This window comes from Elephas maximus, chromosome 11 (genome assembly GCF_024166365.1).
Source record: "Elephas maximus indicus isolate mEleMax1 chromosome 11, mEleMax1 primary haplotype, whole genome shotgun sequence".
NCBI classification, from domain to species: domain Eukaryota; kingdom Metazoa; phylum Chordata; class Mammalia; order Proboscidea; family Elephantidae; genus Elephas; species Elephas maximus.
This window is the reverse complement of record NC_064829.1, coordinates 40,863,028-40,882,783: the sequence shown is the minus strand read 5'-3', so window position 1 is coordinate 40,882,783 and position 19,756 is coordinate 40,863,028. Positions and strand designations below refer to the sequence as shown.

Below are 19,756 nucleotides of genomic sequence, written 5' to 3'. Positions count from 1 at the left end.
GATCCTAAGATTTTGAGTGGTTATAGATCAATTATTATATTAATGTTTTAGCTTGAGTTTTGATCTCTAAGTCTTCATAAGTTTTAAGTTTGAGGGTTTGTTTTTTTTTTTTCCTGTGTAGTTATTTTTTTTTCTACCCAGGGACCAACTATTAAGTTTTCTATCCAAGCTGTTGAAGTTCAAAACTATGAGCAAATTTTTATTAACAAATTTAATTTTTTAACTTGTTTTAAGTCTATTCTGACTTTCTATTTCTTGCTTCAGTTTTGATAATTGTATCTTCCTAGGAGTTTGTCCAATTAATTTTTTGCTATCTAGTTTATTGACATAAGTATTCCCTTTTAATTATTTTAATTTCTGTAGGGGCAGTAAAAAAAAAAAAAAAATTTTTTTTTTTTTAGTGGCAGTAGTGATGGCACCTTTTTCATCCCTGACTGGTAATTTGTGATTTCTCTTTTATTCTTGGTCAGTCTAGTTAAAGGTTTGTCAGTTTATTTGAACTTCTCAAAGAGTCAACTTTTACTTGTATTGATTGTCTCTATTGTTTTTCTGCTTTAATACCATTCTTTCCTGATTTTCTTTGTTCTGCTTGATTTGGTAAAAATTTAACCTTCTATGCCTAGTCCCATGAAGTGTAAGATTATATTATTTACTTGATATCTTCCTTCTTTTCTAGTATACCAAAAACCAAACCCATTGCTGTCACATCGATTCCTATTTATAGAGACAGTATAGGACAGAGTAGAACAGCAACATGAGATTTCCAAGGAGTGGCTGGTGGATTCAAACTGCCAACCTTTTGGTTATCAGCCATAGCTCTTAACCACTGCAATAGACATTTAAAGACTATGAACTCTAAGAACTGCAGTAGTTGCGTTTCATAAATTTTTATACGTAGTAAGTTCATTCTTATTTAGTACAAAATATTCTCCAGTTTCCTTGTGATTTCTTGTTGACCTGTTGTTCATTTTGAAGTTTCTGTTTAATCTGCAAGTATTTTGGGATTTTCACACATTTCTTTCTGTTATTCCTTTCTAATTATATATTGTGGGCTATGAATATATTCTTTGAATGGTTTCAATTATATTAAAATGACTTAGACTTCTATTTTCTTCATTTCTTGACTGCAGATTTGTTTGTTTCATCCTGCTTTTTTTTTTTTTTTTGGTTATGTCTGAGCAGGCAGGCTGTGTGTTCTTTGTTGTTTGCACGTCTCTAGTCATGGTGCTTTTCACCTCCTTGTCCAATGGGCAGGGCCAGACTGCTATGGTGCAGCAGGGCAGATCCAGCTGAAGGGAAGGGGCCGAGATGGGTTATTTGTGGCACGTAGTAAGGCCAAAAGGACAGGCCAGGAATCAGTGCTGGGCAGGTTCCAGTAGGCTGTGCCTGTGCTGCCCAGAGGTATGATGCTCAGTGCACATTGCAGGTAGGCAAGAAAGAGGGGGGAGGTTGTGATGTGTGGAGCTAATAGGGGTATAAGAAAGAGGAGAGAGAGGAGAGAGAAACAGGAGTCAAAAACAAACAAGCAAACTAATAAAGAAAAAAAGAGTGCTAAAGGACCTTGCCATCAGAGTGGATAGATAAAAAACTGAGAAATGGAGAAAAGCAAAAAGGAAAAAAAAGAGAAAGAAAGAAAAAGGGAAAAAGAAAGAAAAAGTAACTAGGTAAGAATTTGGAAAAGAACAAAAGAAAAGAAAAACCCCCAGGAGTCCCAGAGTCCCACCAGTGGGGCTGCTAAGACTGGGGAAGTGGCTCCCAGGCTGCACAGTATAGCCTGGCTAGAGGAGGTATAGATGTCACACAGCACCAGGTATTCAGGAGACAAGACAAGAAGATAAGTGTTGAGAGATGAGAACTGAGAAATGGAGAAAGACAGAAAGGGAAAAAGAAAAGAGAAAAAAAAAGAGAGAGAGAGAAAGAGGGGAAAAAAAAGGAAAGAAATGCTCCCAGGGATCCCACCTACCCGCGGAGCAGATTGGGGGAGTGGACTAAGCTGTGCAGTGCAGCTGGATAGAAGGCGCTCCCAAGCTGCAAAAAGAAAAAGAAAACAAACAAAGCAAAACAAAACAGAACAAAGCAAAACAAGGGAAAAAAAAAAAAAAAGCCCCAGGGCTCCTACCAGCATGGTGTCACAGGTCAGGGGAGTGGTTCCCCAGTTGGGCTTGGCTTCACAGCCTTTCAAGAAGAAGCAAAGATGGCACACGGAGCCAGGTGTTCCAGAGAAAGAAGGGGGAGGTGGTAGGAGGGACAGAAGAAACCAAAAGAGACAGAAAGAACCAACACCAGCTCAGGAGCCTGGCCAGTGTGGGCAGGACGAATCCAAGCAGCCTGAGGCCAAAGCGGTTGCCTCCCAATCAAGAGACTGCAGCTGGCGGGAAGCAGAGGAGGCCGAAGGAGGGGGAAGAGGAGTTAGGAAAGCGTATATTGCGCGTTACCAGGTGCTCTGTCTCCTGCTGGGAACTTCGTGAACCTTCTTTCTCACACTTCCTGTCCAATCTCCAATGTGGGTGGGGAGAATCCAGGTGGCATGGACACTGCACTTCCTGGTTGGCCAAACCACTGCAGCCAGCCGGCAAGGTCAGAGGTAGAGCAGTGAGGAGAGGATGGGGGGTAGGAAAGCATGTATTGCTGGTTACCAGGTGCTCTGTCTTCTGCTGGGAGTTCCATGAAGCTGCTTTCCCGTGCTCCCTGTCTGCCGATCCCTGACAGGAGTCCAAGATGGTGGATCCATGCTGCATTACCTGATGGGGCCTTCAGCATGTATCTCTTCTTCTCACTTTCTGTCCTCTGTCAGTTTCTTATTTCATTTGGTGCTTGGCTGAGTTCTTTATCTCTTCATTTGACACTTCAGATTCCAGGAATGACGTTTGTCTCTGTTTTACTTAGTTTTTTGGGTCTTCACTGTGGAAGGATGGTGTGGTGCTTCTGTCTATGGCACCATGTTGGCCAGAAGTCTCTATTTAGACTTTTAAAAATGCCTAGCATATCTTTTATCCTGGGGAATGTTTTGTGTGTGTTTGAAAATCATATGTGTTCTGCTTTGGGTGGGGTGTTCTATGAATATTAGTTAGGTCAAATTGGCTGGTAGTGCTGTTCAAGTCCTCTATATATGATTTTGTATTTGTTCTTTCAATTGCTGAAAGGGGAGTATTGACATCTCCAACTATGATTTCAATTAAGGAATCAATTATATCAAAGTTTGTTTTTCAACCTGTGTCAGGTTTTGATCATACATTTTCATTTAAAAAAAAAAAATACCCCAACAGTCTGTCAAGAAAGTAAATGCAAAGAGGTCAATATTCCAGTTTTGAAATAGTAATTTTTGACGATAAGGAGGCATCAATGTCACATTTAACCTTGAATCAATTCCCCAAACCTTGATGTTCTTGGGTCACCATTTAGTACATCTCTTGGGTACAGGTGACTAGAGACAAAAAGACTAAGACTCACCAAAAGTAACAAGTCAAATTACAAACCCATCACATAAAGCTGAGAATATACCCTCAGCATAAGAGGGAGTGATAAATAAACTGATCCCTCAGATTGAACAACGAAGAAATATTCTTGCTTCATTTTGTCAGTGGAGGGAAAAACAAACAAGCAGTAACAATAACAACAGCAACAACAAAGCAGTGTTCTCTGAGCATTCTTAATGAACTGATATAAAATGGACCTGTGACTCAAATTTCTGCTGCCTGTGTGGTCTGAAATTGTGAGGTGGAGAATGTCATTGAAATGTTTCATGGGTTGATAGTATGTAAAGGCAGGCTTCTGGCAACAGCAGAGGAAAATTTTCTCTGGAAAACCAAAACTTTAATGTAGGCACTAAGGAATTCCCTTGGATAAAATTTCAAGAAAAAGAGTAGCTTGATATCAAATCTATTAAAACACACAAAGATCCAGTTTCAGTGAGTGGGATCAGTAGAGACAACAGAATCTTACTAAAGCTTTCAGATATTAAGTTACACTTAACATTATAAAGTAGATATTCTTACATCTTTCAACAAATAAAAAGAGAGACTTGGAAATAAAAGCAAGGACTAAGAAATTATTATAAATTTTTTTAAGAAAGCAAAATTAAATAAAACAAAAATGGTAAAAAGAAAAAAAAAGACCTATGAGAAATGATAAATGTACTACTTGAAATGAACAACTCAATGTTGGTTAAATGATTTCTTAGACTCAGTAGAGAAAAGAAAATATTAACTTAAAATTTAAGGAAATTACCTGGAATGCATCCCAGCAACACAAAAAGAAGGAAAATATGAATAAAAAATTTAAAGACATGGAGTATAGACTGAGAAGATAAAATGCATATATTGCTGATAGAGCTATAATGGTGATATTTAACAAGATAGTTGACTCTTTAAACAAAAATGTTACTAATTAGTGAAGACATAAAGTAATAAAGTGATGGTGCTTATTGTACACATTAAAAAATTATTATTTAAAAATTACCACTAAAATTATCTTCGTATGTGTGAGAAAAAGCTAAACTGTTCCTTAAAGAGAAAGCAATAGCTTTTGCTACATGAAAAAAGAGAGACTCATAATTATCTAAATATATGACTTCAGAATTTAAGAAAATACATACGAAGAAAAAAGGAGAAAAGCAATAACAATGTGATAAAATAATGAAGAAATATGTAATGTGGGAGAGATGCAAAGCTAAATTCTGGCTCATTAAAAAGAGAATAATTAAAAACCAATGACAAGATTAATAAAAAAACACAGAGAGAATGTGTAAATAAACCAGATTAGGAATGAAGATGGGATATAAATACAGATATAGCAGTGATTAATAATAATGAAGACATTAGGACAAATTCCTTACAATGTTATTGAAACGTTGATGAAGTAGATAAATTCATAGAAACAAAATAAATTGAATAAATAGTTAACTAAAATATTCATATGATCTTTAAAAGAAAGAGTTTGACTCAACTAAAAATCTTTTTCCCCCAAATAAATGGTCGAATACATATTAGGGCAATAGGGCTTTATTTGCAACTTTAAACTTGCACGAATTTCCAGAGGAAAAAAAATAAAAAAGAACTCTCTAAATGGTATATGAAGCTACTATAAGCCAAAGTTAGACAAGGACAGTACAAAATAATGGAAAATTACAGACCTAAGTTGTAAATATAAATACAAAAAATTCCTACGTGAAAACATTAGAAAAATCACATCAAGAAATTTATAAGGATGATAGCCATAGCCAACCTCGTTTTATTTCTAGAATGCAAGGTTGATTTAACCATAAAAGCTTGATTAATATAAGAAAACATATTTATCCCTCTGAAATTATGTTGGTCCATTGATTGGGATTTAATTAAATTTATAAATTAATTGAGGGAATTTTTCCATGTTTAAAATTCAAATATTTTCATATAGAAAAAACCATTTTTATACAGTTACTAAACCCACTTTGTGTTCTTTGATAGCATTTTTTCGTCTTCTTCCTATAGGTCTTGCATGTTCAAGTTAGGTTTATTACCAGATTTATGCATTTACTTTGTATTTTATTTTTCCTTTTGTGAGTGAGATTATTCTGTTCTCAGCATATTCCATATTTATCTAGAAAAATGTTTATTTTGTTTATGAATTTTGCATGAGCTACCTTATCATTTGCAATATTTTTCAGTTGGTTCTTTTGTGTATTTTGATATAAAACTGTTTCTTTAGGAAATACTCGTTTTTGTCTTTTCCATTTTGATATTTGTAACTCATATTTCATCTTTTTACTCCTGAGTGGTTTTGGAAGGCCTGTACTCTTGCAATTTTTCTCACTTCAGAGCAGTTATATGGAATAGAGTAGATATACATAACCCAAGGCCCCAGGGTGGTGTAAACAGTTTGAGCTCCACTATTAACCTAATGGTTGGTGGTTCAAACCCACCCAGTGGCACGACAAAAGAAAAGCATGGTGATTTACTTCTGTAAAGATTACAGCCAAGAAAATCCTATGCAGTAGTTTTATTCTGTAATGCACGGGGCCACCATGAGTCAGAATGGACTCAAAGGCAATGGGTATACGTAGCAATGTTTTATATACATTGATTGTAATAAACAGGATTTATACTAAAATAACTGTTAACTTCTAAAATGTGTATTTTAATCTTTTTCATGATGATTGAAGAAAACAACATATTTTACAGTGCAATATTAAAGTAACTCCTATTTTAGATTTAGTAAAACCCATAGAAAAGTTATTTCTGAAACTAAAGTAGTTCATTTAGTTATTATCAAGTAAACATTTCCTTCTGGATGATTATGCCTTAAAATCTGGTATTCTTTTGTTTTTATTATTATGTTACTAGAACATGAGACATATATGAGAGATATTATAGAATTACGATGGCATCTTACAGATAAAGTTCATCAACTAGAATGTTTTGAAGAGCAAAAGGCAAAGTTAGAAGAAGCTAATGCAAAGGTTCAAGCAGACATAGACTACATGAGTGAGCATGGCCCTCTACTGGACTCAAAGCGGAACCAGGAACTTGAAGCTCTGAAGGAATGTTATTTAAAAAAATTTGAGGTAAATTAATAAAGAAATGGATATGCATTTCACAGAGTGTTACATAGTTATGCAAAAACCTTTCAATCATAAGAAGTGAATATATATTTAAAAGAAACCCTGGTGGCGTAGTGGTTAAGTGCAATGGCTGCTAACCAAAGGGTCGGCAGTTCAAATCTGCCAGGCTCTCCTTGGGAAATCTGTGGGGCAGTTCTACTCTGTCCTATAGGATCGCTATGAGTCAGAATTGACTCGACGGCACTGGGTTTGGTTTGATTTGTTTTATATATTTAAAAGTTAAAAATTGACCTGCTATTTATTTCTCAGAGAAATTATAAAACTAAAGACACTACCTAGACTTACTCAAATCTGAACAGACCTATAACAAGTAAAGTTATTGAATTATTATAAAAACAACCCTACTGTTAGGGATTGAATTGTGTCCCCCCAAAATGTGTGTTATAAACCTGAACACCTATACCTGTAGTTATAATCTAATTTGGGAATGGGTTTTCCTTGTTAAGAGACCATATCAGTATAGAGTGTGTTTTAAAGCCAATCACGTTTGAGGTATAAAAATAGCAGATAGGCCCAGAGAAGCAAGCAGAGATAGGGGAAGTTACATGCCATGTCACATGAAGATCACCAAGGAGCCCAGGAATAGAAGCTAAAAAGAGAAAAGGATGTTCCCCTAGCCAACACAGAGAGAAAGCCTTCCCTTAGAGCCAGTGTTTTGAATTTAGAATGCATAAAAATCAATATCCTAGGCATTAGTGAGCTGAAATGGACTGGTATTGGCCATTTTGAGTCGGACAATCATATGGTCTACTATTTCAGGAAAGACAAATTGAAGAGGAATGGTGTAGCTTTCATAGTCAAAAAGAACATTTCAAGAGCTATCTTGAAGTACAACTCTGTCAGTGGTAGGAAAATACCCATATGCCTGCAAGGAAGACTAGTTAATAGGATTATTATTCAAATTTATGGACCAACCACTAAGGCCAAAGATGAAGAAACTGAAGATTTTTTACCAACTTCTGCAGTCTGCAATTGATCAAACATACAATCAAGATGCATTACTAATTACTGGTGATTGGCATGTGAAAGCTGGAAACAAAGAAGGATCAGTAGTTGGAAAATATGGCCTTGGTGATAGAAACGATGATGGATATCTCATGATAGAATTTTGCAAGACCAACAACTTATTCATTACAAATACATTTTTTCCGTGACATAAATGGTTACTACTCACATGAACATCACTGGATGGAATATACAGGAATCAAGTTGACTACCTCTGTGGAAAGAGACTATGAGAAGCTCAGTATCATCAGTCAGAAAAGGCCAGGGGTTGACTGTGGAACAGACCATCAATTGCTCATATACAAGTTGAAGTTGAAGCTGAAGAAAATTTGAGTAAATCCATGAGAGCCAAAATATGACCTTGAGAATATTCCACCTGAATTTAGAGACCAATTCAAGAAAAGATTTGACCGATTGAACACTAAATGTCCAAAGACCAGATAAGTTATGGGATGACATCAAGTACATCATATATGAAGAAAGAAAAAGTTCATTAAAAAGAGAAGAAAAGGCCAAAATGTATGTCAGAAGAGACTCTGAAACTTCCTCTTGAACATAGAGCAGCTAAAGGGAATGGAACAAATAATGAAGTAAAAGAGCTGAACAGATTTCAAAGAACAGCTTGAGAAGACGAAGTAAAGCATTATAATGAAACGTGCAAAGATCTGGAGTTAAAAAACCAAAAGGGAGAACACACTCGGCACTTCTCAAGCTGAAAGAACTGAAGAAAGCATTCAAGATATGAATTTCAATATTGACAGATTCTCTGGGCAAAAACTACAGACTTCAGTATGGATTACACTTCAATTTAAAGAAAGCAAAAATCCTTACAGCAGGACCAGTAAGTAACGTCATTATAAATGGAGAAAAGATTGAAGTTGTCAAGGATTTCATTTTACCTGGATCCACAATCAACACCCATGGAAGCAACAGTCAAGAAATCAAAGAATGCATTGCATTGGGCAAATCTGCTGCAAAAGACCTCTTTAAAGCATCGAAAAGCAAAGATGTCACCTTGAAGACTAAAATGTGCCTGACCCAAGCCATCGCGTTTTCAATCACCTCATATGCATGTGAAAGCTGTACAATGAAAAAGGAAGGATGAAGAAGAATTGATGCCTTTAAATTATGGTGTTGGCGAAGAATATTAAACATACCATGGAGTGCCAAAAGAATGAACAAATCTGTCTTGAAAGAAGTACAGTCAGAATGTTCATTAGAAGCAAGGATGACAAGGCTACATCTCACATACTTTGGACATATTATCAGGAGGGATCAGTCCCTGGAGAAGGACATTATATTTGGTAAAGTGAGAGTCAGCAAAAAAGAGGAAGACCCTCAACGAGATAGATTGACACAGTGGCTGCACCAGTGAGCTCAAGCATAACAATTGTGAAGATGGCACAGGACCGGGCAGTGTTTTGTTATACACAGGGTGACTATGAGTTGGAACTGACTTGATGGCACCTAACAACAACTACAACATGGGGGAAATATTGAACGACGCAGGAGGCACCAAAAGAAGATGGAAGAAATACATAGAGTCACTATACCAAAAGGAATTGGTTGATGTTCAACCATTTCAGGAAGTAGCATATGATCAAGAACTGATGGTACTGAAGGAATAAGTCTAAGCTGCACTGAAGGCATTGGTGAAAATTCCATCCAGGAATTGACGGAATACCAGTTGAGATGTTTCAACCAATGGATGCAGCACTGGAAGTGCTCACTTACCTATGCCTAGAAATTTGAAGACAGTTACCTGGCCAGCTGAAGGAAAGAGATCCATATCTGTGCCCATTCCAAAGAAAAGTGGTCCAACAGAGTGTGGAAATTATCAAACAATGACATTAATATCACATGCAAGTAAAATTTTGCTGACAATCATTCAAAAATGTTTGCAGCAGTACAACAACAGAGAACTGCCAGAAATTCAAGCTGGATTAAGAAGAGGACATGGAACAAGGGATATCATTGCTGATGTCAGATGGATGTTGGCTTAAAGCAGAGAATACCAGAAAGATGTTTACCTGTGTTTTATTGACTATGCAAAGACATTCAACTGTGTGAATCATAAGAAATTATGGATAACATTGGGAAGAATGGGAATTCCAGAACACATAATTGTACTTGGAAACCCTGGTGGTGTAGTGGCTAAGAGCTACATGCTGCTAACCAGAAGGTCAGCAGTTCAAATCCACCAGATGCTCCTTGGAAACTCTATGGGGCAGGTCTGCTCTGTCCTATGAGTCATAGTCGTAATTGGCAATGGGTTTGTTTGTTTGTTTGTTTGTTTTGTTTTTGGTTTTAATTGTGCTTATGCAGAATGTGTCAAAAACAAAGAGGCAGCTGTTTGAACAGAACAAGGGATACTGCGTGGTTTAAAATCAGAAAAGATGTGCATGATGAATGTATCATTTCACCATACTTATTCAATCTGTATGCCAAGCAAATAATTCAAGAAGCTGTACTATATGAAGAGGAATGCAGCATCAGAATTGGAATTGGAGGAAGACTCAATAACAACCTGCAATACGCGGATAACACAACCTTGCTTGATGAAAGCTAAGTGAACTTGAAGTACTTACTGATGAAGATCAAAGAATTACAGCCTTCGGTATGGATTACACCCCAACATAAACACAACAGAAATCCTCACAACTGAACCAATAAACAGCATGATGATAAATGGAGAAAATATTGAAGTTATAAAGGATTTCATTTTACTTGGATCCACAGTCGACGCCCATGGAAGCAGCAGTCAAGAAATCAAACTAAGTATTACATTGAGCAAAAGTGCTGCAAAATACCTCTTTAAAGTGTTGAAAAGCTGTTACTTTGATGACTAAGGTGTGCCTGAACCAAGCCATGCTATTTTCAGTCACCTCATATGCATGCAAAACCTGGAGAATGAATAAGGAAGCTGAAGAAGAATTGATGTTGTTGAATTATGGTGTTGGTGAAGAATATTGAATATAACATGGACAGCCAGAAGAACAAATAAATCTGTCTTGGAAGCAGTACAGCCAGAATACTCCTTACAAATGAGGATGGCAAGACTTTGTCTTATTTATTTTGAACGTGTTGTAAGGAGGCATGAGTCCCTCTTGAAGGACATCATCCTTAGTAAAGTAGAGGGTCAGCAAGATAGAAGGAGACCCGCAATGAGATGAATTGACACAGTGGCTGCAACCATAGGCTCAAGGATAACAACAATTGTGAGGATGGTGCAGGACCAGGCAGTGTTTTGTTCTGTTGTACATTTTGTTGCTATGACTTGAAACAGATTCGATGGTGCCTAACAACAACAACAAAGCCCCCTAAACTGTGAGAAAATAAATTTCTGTTTGTTATCACTAACCCACCTGTGGTATTTCTGTCATAAGTCCAGGATCAGCTGGCTTCACTGGTGAATTCTACCAAACATTTAAAAAGGAATAAACACCAATCTTTCACAAACTTTTCCAAAAAACCAAAGAGGAGGAGACACTTCCTTACTCATTTTATGAGACCAGGATCATCCTGATATCAAAGCAAGATACGATACCACATGAAAAGAAATCTCTAGGTCAATATCTTTTATGAATAGAGATGCAAAAATCCCAATAAAATATTAACAACCTGAATCCTGCAGAGCATTAAGATCATTATATATTATGACCAAGTGAAATTTATCCCAGGAATATAAGAGAACTTCAACATATGAAAATTAATCAGTGTAAGGCACCACATTAATAGAGAAAAGGAAAAATAAAAACACATTATCATGTAAATTCCAAAAGAAAGGTGGGGAGGAATTATTGCTTTGGAGTACTGAGTTTTGGTTTACAATAGTGGACAAAATTGGATTCATTAAGGGTAGGGTTGCACAGGCAATTAATGTAATTGATGTCAGTAAGTTGTGTACCTGTAAAAAGCTGAACTGGCAAAAATTGTGTGATGGATGTATTTCCAGCAACTACAACAAAAAGAGTAGCTGCTGAGGCTGCTTATGTACAATCCAGTACATCATGAAATTTGGTTCCTTGGTTTGGAGGTTTAGAATCATGGTTTCATCGGACATCCCAGTTAATTGGCCTAATATTGTGTTTAGTGCTTCTGTTTTACCTCTTAGTTAATTGTATAGTGTCTGGCATCTTAAAAGTTTGCAAGTGGCCATCCAAGGTACAATAGTTAGTCTTTATTTGTCTGGAGCAACAGAGGAAGAAAGAGAATCAGAAACAGGAAAAGGAAATTGAATGTGAAGCTAATTGCCCCCATGAACAGATATCCCCTTTGCCATGAGTTGAGAAGAACTAGATGGTACCTGGTACCATTACTGAATGTTTTGATCAAAGATTCTATAAAAGAATTCTGATCAAAAGGGAGAAAAATACAGAAAAATATTCAAATTCTCATGGAATACAGATTTTCTGGGCCATGGAGGCTGGGTGAACCTCTGAAACTATTGCCCTGAGATAATCTTTAAACCTTAAACCAAAAATATCCCCTGAAGCCTTCTGAAAACTAAACAATAGTTTAAACTAGTAAGGAATGTTTGCCTTAAACATTGAGCTCTTTTAAGATCTATGCATATGAGATCAAATTGAAAACAGCAGGTTGAAAGATTAGATAGGCAATTTAGAGTACAGTGAGTTTATGTTAATCAGGGAAGAACAACTTGGAAAAGAAGAGTGAGAACAGTTGAACAGCTCAAAGAATGTAATTAATGTCACTGAATTGTAAATGCAGAAATTGTTGAATTGGAGTATGATCTGCTATGTATATTCTCAACAACAATAAAAATAGAATAATTTAAAAAAAAAAAAAACTTACTTCAGCATCCTTTCATTATAAACACTCAATAAACTGGGAATAGAAGGGAATTTCCTCTACATGATGAGGGCACTTATGAATAAACCCACAGCTATGCACAATGGTAAAAGAATGAAAGCATTCCCCTTAAGATCATAAACAAGGGAAGGATGCCTACTTTTACCACTTATATTCAGCATTATACTGAGAGTTCTAGACAGAGTAATTAGGCAAAGAAAAGAAACAAAAGGCATCTGAATTAGACAGGAAGAATTTATCTCTATTTGCAGAGGGCATAATCTAATATATAGACACTCCACAGAATAGTCTATTAGAGCTAATAAATGAATGTTTTAGGACACATGCTCAACAGACAAAAATCTATTATATTTTTATTCACTATCAAGGAATAATACAAAATTAAAATTAATAAAATGATTCCACTTACAATAGCATTAGAAGAATGAGATACTTAAGAATAAATTTAACCAAAAAGGTGAAAAATCTGTACACTGTTCAAATAAAGAGCACATAAATAAATGGAAAGATAGTCCATGTTAATGGGATATTAACATTGTTAAAATGGCAATAAACTGAAAGCAACCTATAGATTCAGATCAATCCCTATCAAAATTCCAGTGGCCTTTTTTTTTTTTTACGGGAGTGGAAAAGCCTATCTAAAATCTATATGGTAACCTTGGTGGTGTAGTGGTTAAGAGCTATGGCTGCTAACCAAAAGGTCAGCAGTTCAAATCCACCAAGTGCTCCTTGGAAACCCTTTGGGGCAGTTCTACTCTGTCTATAGGGTTGCTATGAGTCGGAATCTACTTGATGGAAACAGGTACAGGTTATATGCTATTGTAAGGGACCTCAGATAGTCAAAACAGCCTTGAAAATGGACAAAGTTGGAAGATCACACTTTTCAATTTCAAAAACTTATTAAAAAGCTAAAATAATCAAAACAATGTGGTACTGGCAGAAGGATAGATATGTAGACCAATGGAATTGAATGGATCTAAATGTAAGTGTGAAAACCATAAAATTCGTAGAACAAAACATTGGGAAGATCTTCAAAACTCTGGATTTGGCAATGTATTCTTAGGACAACAAAAGCACAAGCAACAAAGGAAAAACTAGACAAATGGACTTCATCAAAATTGAAAACTTTTGCACATCAAAAAACATCTAGAATGTGTGAAGACAATTTGCTGAGTGGGAGAAGATATTATAATTTATATATTTGATAAGGGTCTAGTATTCAGACTATATAAAGAATTTGTACAACTCAACAACAAAAAAACAAATAACCCAATTATAATATGAGCAGAGTACTTGAACAGACATTCCTGTATAGAACATAGACAAATGGTCAACAAGCACATGAAAAGATGTTCAACATCTTTAGTCATTATTAGGGAAATGCAAATCCAAACGGCCATGGGGTGCCATTTCACACCCCCTAGGATCACTTTAACGAGCCCTGTTTGCTCAGTGGTTGAGCACTTGGCTGCTAACTGAAAGGTTGTTGGTTTGAACCCACCAGCCACTCAGTGGGAGAAAGATGTGGCATTCTGCTTCTATGAAGATTTACAGCCTTGGAAACTCCATGGGGCAGTTCTGCTCTGTCCCATAGAATCGTTATGAGTTGGAATAGACTCAACGGTAGTGGGTTAAGGATCGCTGTAGGTGGTATTGGTGCTTCAGTGATAGAATTCTCACCTTGCATCCATGAGATATGGGTTTGATTCCTGGCCAAGGCATCTCATTTCAGAACACATGCTCAACAGGCAAAAATCTATTATTTTTTATATAATATGTATTATATAAAATGCAGCCAACAACCATCTCTTAGTGGAGGTTTGCAGAGGCTTGCTTGTTGCTATGATGCTGAACAGATTTCAGCGAAGATTTCAGACTAAGATGACTAGTTATGAAGGCCTGGCAATCTACTCCTGAAAATCAACCAAAGTAAACCCTCTGAATCACAATGGTCCAGTATGCAACCAATCACGGGGATTACTCAGGACCAGCAGCATTTTGTTCATGAGGTCACCATGAGTCAGGGGCTGACTTGATGGCGGCTAACAACAACAACAAAATAAATGTGTTGGTGAGGATGTGGAGAAATTGAGACTCTTGTGGTAGGAATGTAAAATTGTTCAGTCACTGTGGGAACCAGTTTGGCAGTTTTTCCAAAAAGTTTAACATAAAGTTACCATATGACCTAGCATTTCCACATCTAGGGACATACCCAAAAGAATTGAAATCTTAAAAAGAAACAAAAAAATATATACTTTATTCATTTCTATCTCAGCAAATTTTCTTTAAGAATGTACTTGAAGAAAATAGTTAAGGATGTGCAGTTTACCTACAGAATGTGTGGTTTTCCTATAGATTCCTCATCACAGTAATATCTATGTGTCCATCATAATTTTGTTCATACCAAGTCGTGCAGAATGTTCATACAGTTGACGATAAGTTGAGCAATGAGTAATGTGTGATATGAGGAAATGTTATGTAAATATGATGCAGTGATGGACAGACTGATGGATGGACAGATAGGTAGGTAGGTAGGTAGATAGATAGGCAGACAGACAGAGGAAGGAGAGATGGAGGGAGAGGGACAAATATTTATGATATTTGTTATTTAGTAAAAATTAAAATTTTAATATTTTTTTAAATTCTTTGTTCCTCTGAATTTTCTCATTTTTCTGTAATAAATTATTATTAAAGCAATAAAAATTATGAAATGTAACAGGAGGTTGTGAATGAAAAGATAAATTATTTTGGACTTGTTAATTTGGATATTGAAGTCATTTTATTTTCTTAATAACTTTAATAATGATTAAACCAGCAATGATTCCTGTCAGGTATAGAAAACCTAAAACTCCGTTATGCTAAGCAATAGACTAAATATCGAAGAAACTGTGTGTAAAAAACATTTAATCTAAATCAAAATGGATTGAATTTTTGTCCCCCAAGAGTATGTGTTGTAAATCCCAACCCCTCTACGTGTGGATGTAATCCCAATTGGGTATAGAGTTTTCTTTGTTAGGTTAATGAGGCCATATCAGTGTAGGGTACACATATTAGTGTAGGATACAATGATATGGCCTTATCACTTCTGAGATATAAACAGAGCAGATCAGGCACAAAAACAATGAAGCACACATGGGGGAAGACAGATGCCATGCCGCTTGAAGACTGCCAAGGAACCTAGGAGGTGAAGCTGAAAAGAGACAAGAATCTTTCTCTGGAGCCATCAGAGAGAGGAAGCCTTCCCCTAGAGCTGGTGCCCTGAATTTGGACTTCTAGCCTCCTAAACTGAGAAAATAAATTTCTGTCCATTAAAGCCACCCACTTATGGTAGGTATTTCTATTATGGCAGCACCAAATAACTAAGACACCACCCTAGATTTTTCTTTCTCTTTTCTGATTCTTTATAATTAGCTATTAAGTGCACCTATTAGCAAGAATTTTTTTTTTTTTCTAGATAATGGAACTGTACAAACGTGTCCATGAAGAACTTGAAGAAGCTAAAGAAAACTGTGAAAATGCCAAACGGAAGGCTGAAGAAATTAAGGCTGAAATGGATAAAGATCTTAAACGTGATGAAGCAAGTCTGGATGTCTACAAGTAAGAATTATTCACAAATGGTACTTACAGCATTTAATAATGTTTCTTTTTTAAACAAAATATTAATTTAAAATATAATATTTATTCCTATACAAAAATTTCAGATAAAGAGAAAAGAAATTACCTGTATATCTTATCACCAAGTTTATATACATTTAAAAAATATATTTCATACACATGTAAATATACGTGTGTGCATAAATTCCAGGAGTCCCTGGGTGATGCAGACGGTATGGCCAGAATACCACCATGCTTCTTCATTTCTGCTTCTATAGTGTGTCCTCCACTCATCTCTGTCTCCACCCCAGCACTGAATTAAGATACTAATCTTCATTGAATGAGATCACTTGGGAAAATCTCAGCTTCAAATTCCATCCATATGATGATGTCTCCCTTTGTGGTCAGTCATTTTTGTTTCTGCCTAGTTACTTGTTGGTTTAATTTTCATTTCTGTAGTCAGGTTGTGTCTTTAAATTTCATTCGCCCTTACCTTTGGCATCAGAGTTGGTGCATGGGAACCTGCGCCAATTCGATAAGCATGCCATATGTTTATAGGCCATTCACACTTCTTGTGAATTGCTTATTTGTATTGTCTGCTCATTTGTCTATTGGTTAATATTTTTTATTCCTTATTGATTTGTAGGCGTTGATTGCATATAAACGATTAACTCTTTTGTCCTATATGAGTTGCAAATAAACCTCCTCGTCTATTTCTCTTTTCATTCATGATGTCTTAAAAAAATTGGGATTATTTGTATTAATTACTGATATTTTATGAAAATGACAATTTTACGATATTCTTTGTGCTTTTTTTCTGACATTAAACTCAAACACTTTTATGTAAAGACACTGTTATATTTGGAATGTGTGTTCTGCCTCCCAGGTAAGATAAAGAACTATGTGGCTCACAGATCTTTTGCGGAGGGTCACGCAGGAACAAAGAACTCCTTGTCAGTTACTTGTTTATTTCTAGTTTCCTCCATTTTATCTCTAACACTGTGGGGGAGACCCAACCCTAAATTAAGGTTATAATAACTAGGAGCCTGGCCTTTTCACCTCTACCTCTTGTCTCCTTTTTTCTACCTTTCGATCCCTTTCCCACCCAGTCTCTGAATCAGAGGTGCTTAAGTCTCTTAAAAATAAATAAATAAATAACGTCAAATCAAAACGCAGTTTGTGTTGCACACCAACTTCTAATCATTTACACACCACTTTTTTTTCCCCCTTAATTCCTTTCCCTTGGAAACATAAATACTACTGGTGAATTTTTTTTTTCTGTTTAATTCATTTCTAAGTGGTTGTTAGTTGCAATCGAGTCTATTCCCACTCATAGCAACCCCATATGTGTAGAGTAGAATTGCTTCCTGGGGTTTTCAAGGCTGTGACCTTTAGGAACCAGTGAATCAAGCCTGTCTTTTGAGGCACCGCTGGGTGGGTTTGAAATGCCAACCCATTGGCTAGTTGATCACTTAACTATTTGTGCCACCTGGGATCTCCTGGTACTTTGCAGGAATCGGAATTGCCCTGGGATGGAAGAAATTTTAGGGATAGATAAATTCCATTGATTCATACTGTTAAGTCAGAAACTAATTTAAATATAGTTGTCTTTTCAACGTGGACAAAATCAATTGTGTTTTTCTCTTAGGAAAGAGATAGATAAACTTAATAGTCTGTATGTTCACTACTCCACATCTATAGAAAATGTTAACTTGAATATTGTGGAGAATGAAGAGGCAGTGACTGAAGCACTGAAGGAAACAAAGTCGTCAACAAATGAGTTAGCGACTTTATCAAGAAGGGTGAGTTTTTTCATATCTAAAAAAAAAATACTTTAGTTATAAGCCCTGAATGTGAAATTTTATCTTCAATAATTAAATAGCAGTTAACTAATTTTCTGTGTTAGTACTTTTCTATTGCTATCATAAAAAATTACCACAGATTTAGCAGCTTAAAACAACAGCCATTTACTGTTTGAAAGTGTCTCTGGGTCAGAAATCAGGGCATAGCATGGCTCAGCTGGTTCCTCTCCTCCAAGTCTCAGAAGACCAAAATCAAGTTATCAGCAGGCCTGTGTTCCTTTCAGGACATTTGGGGAATGAATCTGCTTTCAGACTCATTCAGGTTACTGGCAGCGTTCAGTTATTGCTTGTGGTTATAGAACTGAAGTCCTTGTTTCCTTGCTGGCTGTCAGATGACCGGTGGAGTGTGGGGATTCTCAGCTTCTAGAAGCTGCCTACAAACCCTGGCTAATGGCTCCCTTCATCCTTAAAACTGGCAATGGTGGGTGGAGTCCTTTTCATTCTTCATATCTGTCTGACTTTCTCCTATGCTTCATCTTTCCTGCTTTCCATTTCTGCCACATCTCATTAAGCTAGTAAAAGGAAACAATAGTATATGGAAATAATAATATACTAAAAGGAAATAATATACACATTCCTGTTCCAATTTACACTTCCCACCTAGTATTAAAAAAGTGTTCTTTTGTCACTTTTTATTATGTCTCTTTAATTGTATCTCATTATGACTTTTTATTAACTTATAATTATTAATAGAACTGAGCATATTTTCTAATTGTACTATAGACAAAGGTTTGCAGAGCAAATTAATTTCTCATTAGACAGTTAATACACATATCGTTTTGTGATATAGCTTGCTAATCCTTCAACATGTCAACGCTCTCTCCTTCTTGACCTCAGGCTCCCCATTACCAGCTTTCCTGTCCCCTCCTGCCTTCTTGCCCCTGCCCCTGGGCTGGTGCGCCCTTTTAGTCTCTTTTTTTCTTATGGGCCTGTCTAATCTTTGGCTGAAGGGTGAACTTCAGCACTGAGTTAAAACGGTGTCCAGGGGTCATACTCTTGAGGTTTCTCCAGTCTCTGTCAGACCAGTAAGTCGGATCTTTTTTTTTTTGTGAATTAGAATTTTGTTCTACCTTTTTCTCCATCTCTGTTTAGGACCCTCTATTGTGATCCCTCTCAAAGCAGTCAGTCGTGGTAGCCATACACCATCTAGTTGTGCTGGACTCAGTCTGGTGAAGGCTGCGGTAGTTGTGGTCCATTAGTCCTTGGACTAATCTTTACCTTGTGTCTTTGGTTTTCTTCCTTCTCCCTTGCTGCAGACAGGGTAGGACAAGTGGAGTACCTTAGATGGCCAATCACAAGCTTTTAAGACCCCAGATGCTACTCACCAAAAAAAAAAAAAAAAAAATTTTTTTTTTTTTTTAGGATATAAAACATTTTCTTTATAAACTATCGTTTTGCCAATTAAGCTAGATGTCCCCCAAGTCCATGGTTCAGCCCTCAGCTTAGTAATTCAGGCCCTGAGGAGTTTGGATATGTCTATGAAGCTTCCATGACCTTGCCTTGGTCAAGTTGTGCTGACTTCCCCTGTATTGTGTACTGTCCTACCCTTCACTGAAGTTACCGGCTATCTGTTGTCTAGTTAGCGTTTTTCCCTACCCCCTCCCCTCCCTAGTAACCATCAAAGATTTTTTCATTCTGTTTGTGAACCTTTTCATGAGTTTTTATTATAGTGGTCTCATACAGTGTTTGTCTTTTTGTGATTGACATACTTCACTCAGCATGATGCCCTCCAGATTCATCCATGTTGGGAAATGTTTCACAGATTCATCATTGTTCTTTATACTTGAGTAGTATTCCATTGTGTGTATGTACCATAGTTTGTTTATCCATTCATCTGTTGATGGGCATCTAGGTTGTTTCCACC

At 36.4% G+C, this 19,756-nt stretch overlaps 1 protein-coding gene across 1 annotated transcript in view; it reads left to right on the top strand.

The window, feature by feature from the left end:
- Nucleotides 1-19,756, top strand: part of CCDC178 (coiled-coil domain containing 178) — a 548,199-nt gene that overhangs the window by 123,954 nt on the left and 404,489 nt on the right. Inside the window, exons 8-10 of the mRNA XM_049901613.1 lie at nt 6,321-6,541; nt 15,891-16,033; nt 17,679-17,832. Coding sequence (XP_049757570.1) covers nt 6,321-6,541; nt 15,891-16,033; nt 17,679-17,832 — 518 coding nt within the window. The remainder of the gene's footprint in view (nt 1-6,320; nt 6,542-15,890; nt 16,034-17,678; nt 17,833-19,756) is intronic.